Raw genomic sequence first — 11,528 nt, 5'->3', positions numbered from 1 at the left:
CACATCCCTTACTGCACCTGGATTGATGAAATATTTAACTGGCTTGGCTCCAGTTGGGGAGCCTGGCTGAAATGTACCCTTCAAGTGGACCTGATCACAATACTACAGAATCATAGTAACAGTCATTCTCATCCTATGTTCCCTAAAACAGAATGTATTTGGTAAAGGCCCCTATAAGCGCAATTAATTAAAGTGCATCTGATGGGGTGGTCTATGCTCTTGAGAATTCTTAGCTCAATATTTGAAAAGTCAGAGTTGGATTTGTAGAGAATGGGTCTGCCATGGCGCCCTTGTGACTTTGCATGCATATATCCATGCAAGCAAAGCTTGAATTGCATATTATCTGAGTCTGGGCAGGATGTCTTGTGATCCTCTTAGAACGCAAGAGAATGGGAGGCTTGTGAGGTGCTTCCTCAAGGCCATCTCACTCTGACCTCCTTATCTCCCCTGGGAGCCTGTCATGAGACAGTTTCTCATCTCCTTCTGGATTCTTTTTTTTTTTTTTTTTTAATTTCTGAACATTTCATTTCATTCTTGTACAGTATCTTAACTTTTTTTTGAGACAGAGTCTTGCTTTGTTGCTCAGGCTAGAGTAAGTGCTGTGGCGTCAGCCTGGCTCACAGCAACCTCAAACTCCTGGGCCCAAGCGATCCTCCTGCCTCAGCCTCCCGAGTAGCTGGGACTACAGGCATGCGCCACCATACCCAGCTAATTTTGTGTATATATTTTTAGTTGGCCAATTAATTTCTTTCTATTTATAGTAGAGGCAGGGTCTCGCTCTTGCTCAGGCTGGTTTCGAACTCCTGAACTCGAGCAATCCGCCCGCCTCGGCCTCCCAGAGAGCTAGGATTACAGGCGTGAGCCACCGCGCCCAGCCTCCTGGATTCTGATGAGGTCTGAGGCTCTCTGCCCTGCCTCACTCAGTGTATAGCTACAGAATATAAAACTGTTAGCTGCAGTCTAGAAGAGGCTCCCTGGCAATGGGGTATCTCACAATGGGTGCAGTATTAGGGGCATCATATCTGTGGCTTGGCCCCAAATGGTTCATAAAAAGCCTAATGACAATGGTGATACACACATAAAGCAGAAATGTGGTAATATATTATCAATTGAATAATCTGAAGGGTACATGGAAGTTCTTTCTACTATTCCTCCAACATTTTTGTAATTTTAAAATTATAACAAACTTTTAAATTCTACAAATAATGCACACTTTCTGGAAGGCTACATGAGAAAATGATAAGTGGATAATAACCTTTGGTGACTGAGATTAAGGCCAGGGAGAAGGACTCTTATTTTTTACTTTGAATTAATCTATAAACTATTTTTTGAATTTCTAAAATGAACATATATTACCTTCATAATACAAAACTAAAACAAAATGTCTAATTTTTAAATCCAAAAAAGTAGGGAGGGGCAGAGCAAGATGGCCAAATAGAACCCTCCAGTGATCAACGCTCTGCACAAACACCAAAATGAACACCTATTCACACAGGCAAACGCCTTCAGAAGAACAGAAAATCAGGTGAGTGATCATGCTACCTTGTTTTAACATTGTATCAAGGAAGGAGGCACTGAAGAGGACAGAAAAGAAAATCTTGCATTGCCTACACCACCCCTTGCCCAACCCCTAGCCATGCAGTGTTAGCACACCAAATGGAGAGAGAATCTGTGTGCTCAGGAAAGGGAGGGTGGAGTGATCATGGGGCTTTGCATTGAAACTCAGGACCACCCTGGCACAAGGGAACACAGCACAGGGAATAATTCTGCTGGTGCCCACAGAGGAAGCATTTAGACCAGCCCAGCCACAGGGAAATCTTCTGCCCACAAACCGAATTTCTGGCTACTTCCACCACAGGCTGACAAAAAGCAGCCCGGAGCCTGGACTAAATTCCTAAGGCAGTTAGGCCACAAAGGCTGCAGTCCTAGGGCAATTCCTGTAGCTGTGCTGGCTCCAAGACAGTGGACTTGGGGTGCATGTGACCCAGTAAGACATCAGTGGTGGCCAAGCCAGTGCCTATGTCACCCCTCCCCAAACTCCAGGCAGTACAGCTCAGGGAGAGTCTTCTTCCACTTGGGGAAAGGAACGGGAAGAGTTCAGAGGATTCTGTTTTGCAACTTGGGTACCAGCTGAGCCACAGTAAAATCAAGTACCAAGAAGACTCCTGAAGTCCCTGAATCCAAGCGTGGTTCCTGGATGGCATTTTCTGGACCCACCCTGGGCTAGAAGGAAACATGCTGTCCTGAAGGGAATTCATCCAGTCCTGGCAGGATTCAACACCTGCTGACTAAAGAGCCCTTGGGCTTGGAATAAACATCAGAGATAGCCAGGCAACAGTCCCCACAGGCTTTGGGTGAGACTGGGCTGGCTTCACATCTGGCTTGGCACTGCTGGCCATGAGGGAGTGCCCACATCACCATTTCTCTGACTGTAGCAGCCCAGCACAGAGAGTGAGGGGAAAGAGTGAGAGACTTTGCCTGGTAATCCAGTGAATTCTCTGGTATCTTACCCAAATCCCCCAAGGCAGTACCACCAGGAGTCTGCAAGAGTCAGAGCATTACTGGGCTTGGGGCATTTCCAGTGCCGATCTGCAGTGACCAAAGACTTAGATCACAACACTCAATTCAGTTTGAATACCTGGCAAGCCTTCTCAAGAAGGATGGGTTCTATAAAGATTAAAATAAATACCTAAGTCTTCAATGCCCAGACATTGATGAATATCCACAAGTATCAAGAACATCCAGGAAAACATGAGCTCACCAAACAAACTAAAAAAGCTACCAGTGACCAATCCTGCAGTGATGGAGATACATGAGCTTTCAGACAAATAATTCAAAATAGCTGATCTGAAGAAGCTCAGTGAACTTCAAGAGAACACAGAGAAGGAATTCAGAAGCTTATCAGAAAAATTTAACAAAGAGATTGAAATAGTAAAGAATAAATCAATCAGAAATTCTGGAGCTTAAGAATTCAACTGAAAAACTGAGAAATGCATTAAAGTCTCACATCAGCAGAATTGACCAAGCAGAAGAAAGAATTAGCTTAAAGACAGGCTATTTGAAAATACACAGTCAGAAGAGAAAAAAGAAAAAAAAATAATAAGAATGAAGCATGCATATAAGATCTAGAAAAATAGCCTCAAAGGGGCAAATCTAAGAGTTTTTGGTTTTAAAGAGGAGGTAGAGAAAAAGATTGGGGTAGAAAATTTATTCAAAGAAATAATAACAGAGAACTTTCTAAACCTAAAGAAAGATATCAATGTTCAGGTACACCAAGAAGACTTAACCCAAACAAGACTACCTCAGGGATTTAATATTCAAGCTTATAAAGGTCATGGGTAAAGAAAAGGTCCTAAGGGAAGCAAGAAAAAAGAAAAAAAATAACATACAAAGGAGCTCCGATAGGTTTGGCAACAGAGTTCTCAATGGAAACTTTACGGGCCAGAGGACAGTGGCATGACATATTCAAAGTGCTAAGGGGGGAAAAAAAACAAACTTAACCCTAGAATATTATATCCTGCAAAAATAACCTTCAAACATGAAGGAGAAGTAAAGACTTTCCAAGACATACAAAACCTGAGGGATGTCATCAACACCAGACCTGTGCTATAAGAAATGCTAAAAGGAGTTCTCCAATTTGAAGAAAATAATATTAATGCACAATAAAAAATCATCTGAAGGTACACCACTCACTGGTAACAGTAACTACACAAATATACAATACTCTATTGCTGTAACGGCAGTGAATAAACAAACCACTCAAAAATAACTTTTTTGATACAACAACTTTTTGAAAGATAGATTGTATAAAAAGATATGGATGGAAACAATAAAAAGTTAAAAAGTAGGGAGTGGATGGAGATAAAGGGTAAAATTTCCATTAGATTTCTCTTTGCTTGTTTGTTTGTAAGCAGAGTTGTCATATGTTTAAAATAATTGGTTATAAAGTGTTTTTGCAAGCTTCATGGTAACCTCAAATAAAAAAACCTACAACAGATACACAAAAAATAAAAAGCAAGAAATTAAAACACACTACCAGAACAAAAAAATCACCTTTAACAAAGGAAGAAAGGAGGGAAGGCAGGGAGGGAGGGAAGGAGGAAAGGAAGACTACAAAACAATCACAAATCAAATAACAACATGGCAGTAGTAAGTCCTTACCTATCAATCATAACATGGAATGTGAATGGACTAAACTCTCCAGTGAAAAGACATAGAATGGCTGACTGGATTAATAAAACAAGAGCCAATCATGTGTTGTCTGCAAGAAATACACTTCACCTGTAAAGACACACACAGACTGAAAACAAAGGGATGAGAAAAGATACTCCATGCAAATGGAAACCAAAAAAGAACAGGAAGGAGTAGCTACACTTCTATGAGATAAAATAGCTTTCAAGACAAAAACTGTAAAAAGAGACAAAGAAGGTAATTATATAATGATAAAGCGGTCAATTCAGCAAGAGGATATAACAATTCTAAATATATATACACCCAACACTGGAGCACCCAGATATATAAAGCAAATATTATCAGAGCTAAAAAGAGAGACAGACACCAATACGATAATCATTGGAGACCTCAACACTCCACTTTTAGCATGGGACAGAGCATCCAGAAAGAAAATCAATAAAAAAAACACACTGGATTTAATCTGCACTATAGACCAAATGGACCTAACAGATATTTACAGGACATTTTATCCAACAGCTGCAGAATGCATGTTCTCCTCACCTCATGGATCATTCTCAAGGATAGACCATATGTTAGGCCACAAAACAAGTCTTAAAGAATTAAAAAACACTGACATCATACCAAGTATTTTCTCTAACCACAATAGAACAAAACTAGAGATCAGTTAACAAGAGGAACACTGGAAAATATACAAACATATGGAAATTAAACAATATGCTCCTGAATGAACAGTGGGTTAATGAAGAGATTAGGAAGGAAATTAAAAGTTTCTCGAAACAAATGAAAATGAAAGCACAACATATCCAAACCTGTGGGATACAGTAAAAGCAGAACTAAGAGGAAAGTTGATATCAACAACTGTCTACATTAAACAAGTAGAAAAGCTTCAAATAAACAATCTAGTGATGCATCTCAAAGAACCAGAAAAACACCAAACCAAAATTAGTAGAAGAAAAGAAATAATAGGCCAGGCATGGTAGCTCATGCCTATAATCCTAGCACTCTGGGAGGCCAAGGCGGGTGGATTGCTCAAGGTCAGGAGTTCAAAACCAGCCTGAGGGAGACCCCATCTCTACTAAAAATAGAAATAAATGAATTGACCAACTAAAAATATATATATAGAAAAAGTTAGCCAGGCATGGTGGCACATGCCTGTAGTCCCAGCTACTCAGGAGGCTGAGAGTGTAGGATCGCTTGAGCCCAGAAGTTTGAGGTTGCTGTGAGCTAGGATGATGCCATGGCACTCACTCTAGCCTGGGCAACAAAGTAAGACTCTGTCTCAAAAAAAAAAAAAATAAATAAATAAAATAAAAAAAAACAAAAAACAGAAAAGAAAAGAAATAATAAAGATCAGAACAGAAATAAATGAAACTGAAACCAAAAAATACAAAAGATAAACAAAAATAAAATGGATTTTTTGAAAAGATAACCAAAATTGCCACACTAAAAAAATAGAGATGACTCAAATTAATGAGTTCAGAGTTGAAAAAGGAGACATTACAACTGTTACTGCAGAAATTCAAAGGATCATTAGAGACTACTATGAGCAACCGTAAGTCACTAAGTTGGAAAACCTAGACGAAATGGATAAATTGCTAGACACATAAAATCTACCAAGATTGAACCAGGAAGAAATCCGAAGCCAGAATAAACCAATAATAAGTAACAAGACAGAAGGAGTAATGGAAAGTCTCCCATCAGAGAAAAGGCCTGGCCGCAATGGCTTTACTGCTGAATTCTACCAAGCCTTCAAAGAAGAACTAATACCAATCTTACTTAAACTATTCCAAAAATTCCAGGAGGAGGGAATACTCGCAAACTCATCCTATGAGGCCTGTATTACCCTGATACCAAAATCAGACAAAAAAAAAACCCCAACAACAAAAAAAGAAAACTACAGGCCAACATCTCTGATGAACATACATGCAAAAATTCTCAACAAAATGCCAGCAAAACAAATTCAACAACACATTAAAAACATTACTCATCATCATCGAATGAGATTCATGCCAGGGATGCCAGGATAGTTCAACATATGCAAATCAATCAATGTGATACATCATATCAACAAAAGGAAGGACAAAAACCATATGACTTTGTCAACAAAATTCAACATCACTTCATGATAAAAACTCTTTAAAAAACTGGGTATAGAAGGAACTTAACATAATAAAAGCAATATATGACAGACCCACAACGACTATCATACTGAATGGGGAAAAATGGAAAGCCTTTCCTCTAACATCTGGAACAAAACAAGGATGTCCACTTTCACCCCTGTTATTCAACATAGTACTGGAAGTTCTAGCTAGAACATTCAGACAAGAAGAAGAAATAAAGGGCATCCTAATTGGAAAGGAACTCAAATTACCCTTGTTTGCGGATGATTTGATCTTATATCTAGAGACACCTAAAACCTCTACACACAAAAAATATTATTAGAACTGATAAACAAATTCAGTAAAGTTGCAGGATATAGCATCGACATACAAAAATTAGTAGAATTTATATATGCCAACAGTAAACAATCTAAAAAAGAAACTGAGAAAGTAATCCCATTGATGATAACTACAAATAAAATAAAATATCTAGGAATAAACTTAACCAAAGAAGTGACAGATCTATAATGAAAACTATAAAACATTGATGAAAGTAATTGAAGATGACACCAAAAAATGGAAAGATATTCCATACTCATGGACTGGAAGAATTAATATTGTTAAAATGTCCATACTACCCAAAGCAATCTACAGGTTCAATGTAATCCCCACCAAAATACCAATGACATTCTTCACAGAAACAGAAAAAATAATCCTGAAATGTATATAGAACCACAAATAAAGATCACTGGTAAGGGTAACTACATAGACAAATATAAAACAAATATTAATATATTAAATCTCTAACCTAGAAATATTAATGTGATGTATTTTTGTGACATTTTTCTTCTACCTAATTTATTAATAGAGGACAGATCCATAAAGCAATAAATATAGTATGTATTGATGGGCACATAATGTAAAAATATGTAATATGTATAACAATAATACCTAAAAGGGGGGTAAGGGAATAGAAGTTTATTGTAAATTTTTTATATATAGTTGAAATTATATTGGTATTAAAGCTAGATGATTTTAAGATAAGATGTTAATTATAATCACCAGAGAAACCACTAAAGAAATAATTCAAAAATAAATAAGAGAATTAAGGTGGTACACTGTAAAATATATAACACAAAAGAAGGCAGTAATGGAGGAATATAAGATCAAAAAACACACAAGACATAGAAAACAAAGAGCAAAATGCTAGACATCAATCCTAGCTTATCAGTAATCACATTAAATATAACTGAATTAATCAAATCAAAGGGAAGAAATTGTTAGAATGCATAAAAAAGATCCAACTGTATGCTTTCATAGGACACACTTTAGATTCAAAGATACAAATAAACAGAATAAAAAGACAGGAAAAGATATACCATGCAAACAGCCATCAAAGCTGAAATGGCTAAATAAATATCAGACAAAATAGACATTTAAAAAAAAGAGCACATTTTATAAATTTAAAATGGTTAAAATGGTTCATTTAGCAGGAAGATTTAACCATTATAAACATATGCACGTAACAGAGCTCAAAATATATGAAGAAAAACCTGACAGAATGAAAGAAAAAATAGTTCAACAATGAGTATTGGAGATGTTAATACCACACTTTCAACAGTGGAGAGAACAACTAGGTTAGAAGATCAACAAGGAAATAGAAGAAGTGAATAACACTATCAACTAGACCTACTAGACAACTTCTAAGATAATCCAACATCAGCAGAATACACATTCTCCTCAACTACACAAGAAATATTATCCAGGTTAAACCATATGTTAGGCCATAACAAAAAAGCCTCAATCAATTTAAAGGATTGGAATCATACAATGTATGTTCTCTAGCTACAATGGAATAACATTAGAAATAAATATTAGAAGGAAATTTGAGAAATTAACAAATTTGTGAAAATGGAACACATTCCTAAATATCCATTGGGTCAAAGAAGAAATCACAAGGGAAAATGGAAAATACTTTTGAGATGAATGAAAATGAGCACATACCAAATTTATGAGATTCAGTGAAAGCAGTGTTGAGAGGGAAATTTATAGCTATAAAATGCCTGGAGAGAAGAGAGAAAAGATTTCAAATTAATAACTCAACTTTTTACCTTCTTTAATACACCATATTAAAAGAATAAAGGCCAAAAACCACACAAACGACTGGAAAAAGAAGAGCAAATTAAACCCACAACTAGCAGAGGAAAGGATATAATAATGATTAGAGTGGTGATAAATGACATAGAGAACAGAAAAACAACAGAGAAAAATCAATAAACCCAAAAGTTGGATCTCTGAAAAGATCAACAAAATTGACAATCCTTTAGCTAGACTATGAAAAAAAAAGAAGATTCAAATTTCTATAATTAGGAATGAAATAGGAGACACTACCAACCTTACAAAAAGAAAAAAGATTATTGGGGAAAACTGTGAACCACCATATTCCAATAAGTTAGATAACATAGATGAAATAGACAAAGTTTTAGAAACACACCAACCACCAAAACTGACCAAACAAGAAATAAAAAACATGAATAAACCTATAAGAAGTAAAGAAATTGACTTAGTAATTTTAAAATTTCCCACCAAGAAAAGCCCAGGACCAGATTGCTTCTCTGGTGAATTCCACTAACTCTTTGAATTAATACCAATTCAGAATTAACACCAATCATTTACAAACTCTTCAAAAACAGAAGAGGAAACACTTCCCAACGCAATCTATGATTCCAGTACTACCCTGATACCAAAACCAGACAAAGACATTACAAGAAAAGAAAACTAGGCCCTAATATTCTTTATGAACATAAATGCAAAATTCCTCAGCTGAATATTGGCAAACGTAATCCAGCAGCATATAAAAAGAATTATATCCCATTACCATGTGGGAATTATCCTAAGAATGCAAGATAGGTTCAACAGACAAGAATCAATCAATGTAATACACCATATTAAAAGAATAAAGGCCAAAAACCACATGACCAACTCAATGCAGGATGAGCATTTGACAAAAGCCAACATACTTACAGGAGAAAAACACTCAAACTTGGATGAGAAAAGAACTTCCTCAACCTGATAAAGGCCAAATGAATAACCCACAGCTAACATCATATTTAATGATGAAAGACTGAATGCTTTCTGCATAAGATCAGGATCAGGATCCAGATAAAAATGTCCATTTCTGCCACTTCAATATTGTACTGGAGATTCTAGCTAGGGCAATTAGGAAAAAAGAAAAAGGTATCCAAATTGGAAAGGAGATATAAAACTATATTTGTAAATGGCATAACCGTCGGGGGATCACTTAACTACCTAAGACCTGAAGATTTCCACCTTTCATCTGGAAGCCCCAACATCTTCCTCTTTCTCATAATATTCAATTAGATTATTGTTGCTTATTTGTCGTTGAGAGTGGACTGTGTAAGCGGTCTGCCTTCACTCCCCTGGAGATGCAGTGGACCTGAGCCCAGATCCTGTCCTCAGAAACCCAGCAATTGACTGGTACCCGCCTTCTTGGACCCCGCGGCCATCTTTTCCGGCATTCTTGCAGAATTCTGGCGCCTCGTGACCTCAGATCCCACCTCACAATGCTGGAGGTCTGCGTCAGCCTGCACGAAGAAAAGGTCGCCTGGTGAGGGCCACCTGCCGGGCCAGGCCTTTTTTGTGTCACCTCAGGCTCCTCGTCTGTCACCAGGCTACCAGTCCCCTGCCTAGGGGTACCGGTCCCCGCTGGTCTGGAAGAGGAGGGACCGGACTCCGCAGCCATCACCCTATCGGCTGGCGGTCTGCCACACACGCATGGGGTCGTCCGCATCCAAGGCTGCCCTCGGAGCAACCACCGATGAGCCGACAGAGCCTGAGCCGAAACACCTGGCGGGTGAGAGGGCCGGGTGTGGGCAGCCACAGGGCTAGCTTGGTCTGAATGGGTAAGAACCTCTAATGGCAGCACCCTACTCTGCTCCCTCCCAATCACCCTCCCCCCAGTTCCTCCCTTCTACCCGTACCCGGAGGAGGTGGAATTTGAATTGCCACTTCTAGTAATCTTTGATTAAGCATAGAAGGGAACCACTGGCATTTTTAACTCCAAATTTCAAAATATTTAAAATGTATTCAAATAATTTAGATAGAAGACAAGGAGATGGTGGATTTATAACCCAGCCTTCTTAGAAGGCACATCTCCCAAGTCCCTCCCAGCCCCCCTATAAATCATGACATTCAGTAAGACTTCTCAATTACAGGAAGGAATCAGTAGATTCTCCCATAGGTATTCCTAACCTAAGGACCATGAATGGGCTTTAGAGTGTACATGGCAACATTTTTGTGCCCTTGTGTATGTTTCTAGGGGGAAGAATTTTGATTCTCAAAGGCTAAGCTCCCAGTCTAGCTCCATTCCCTATTGTTGGAGCTCATAGTGAGCAGAGCAGTAACTTCTAAACAATATGTGCTATTAGCAATATACATAAATCCTACTGTTATTGAAAACTTTATAGCTGACTTTTCTGGTCACCGCTTTGTTTGGATATTTTGCTTAAAAACTATTTTTTTTTTTTTAAGAGACAGTCTCTCACTCTGTTACCGGGGCTAGAGTGCCGGGGCGTCAGCCTAGCTCACAGCAACTCAAACTCCTGGGCTCAAGGGATCCTTCCGCCTGAGCCTCCCGAGTAGCTGGGACTACAGGCATGCGTTGCCATGCCCGGCTAATTTTTTTTATATATTTTTAGTTGTGCAGCTAATTTCTTTGTATTTTTAGTAGACACGGGTCTCGCTCTTGCTTAGGATGGTCTGGAACTCCTAAGCCCATACTATTCACCCGCCTGGGCCTCTCAGAATGCTGGGATTACAGGCGGGAGCCACCGCCCCAGGCGGCACCCTGCCGCTTAAAAACTATTAATTGCCACCGGGGGTAGTGGCTCCTTGAGGGATCTTCCTGCCTCAGCGTCCCAGAGTGCTAGGATTACAGGCGTGAGCCACCGTGCCCGGCCGAAATTAATAGTTTTTAAACGGCCCAGTGGCTCAAGCCTGTAATTCTAGCACTCTGGAACGCCGAGCCGGGAGGATCGCTCAAGGTCAGGAGTTCGAGACCAGCCTAAGCAAGAGCGAGACACCACCCCCACCCTCTACTAAAAATACAAAGAAATTAGCTGCACGACTAAAAATATATAGAAGAAAACTCAGCTGGTCATGGTGACACATGCCTGTAGTCCCAGCTGTTGGGGAGCCTGAGTTGAAAGGATCACT

General features: G+C 38.8%; 1 protein-coding gene across 4 annotated transcripts in view; it reads left to right on the top strand.

The window, feature by feature from the left end:
• The first annotated feature begins 925 nt into the window (after positions 1–925).
• The window catches only part of LOC105867622 (phosphatidylinositol-binding clathrin assembly protein), a 96,967-nt gene continuing 86,364 nt past the window's right edge, over positions 926–11,528 (top strand). The window contains exon 1 of one of the 4 annotated variants that reach the window (XM_075999777.1): positions 926–10,167. In XM_075999777.1, the coding sequence (XP_075855892.1) occupies positions 10,132–10,167 (36 nt within the window). In that variant the 5' untranslated portion in view covers positions 926–10,131. The remainder of the gene's footprint in view (positions 10,168–11,528) is intronic. The other 3 variants (XM_075999774.1, XM_075999775.1, XM_075999776.1) reach the window with 3 other exon arrangements.

This window comes from Microcebus murinus, unplaced genomic scaffold (assembly GCF_040939455.1).
Source record: "Microcebus murinus isolate Inina unplaced genomic scaffold, M.murinus_Inina_mat1.0 scaf005_hap2_Mmur4.0, whole genome shotgun sequence".
NCBI classification, from domain to species: domain Eukaryota; kingdom Metazoa; phylum Chordata; class Mammalia; order Primates; family Cheirogaleidae; genus Microcebus; species Microcebus murinus.
The sequence above is the reverse complement of the archived record's forward strand: the minus strand, read 5'-3'. Positions and strand labels throughout refer to the sequence as shown.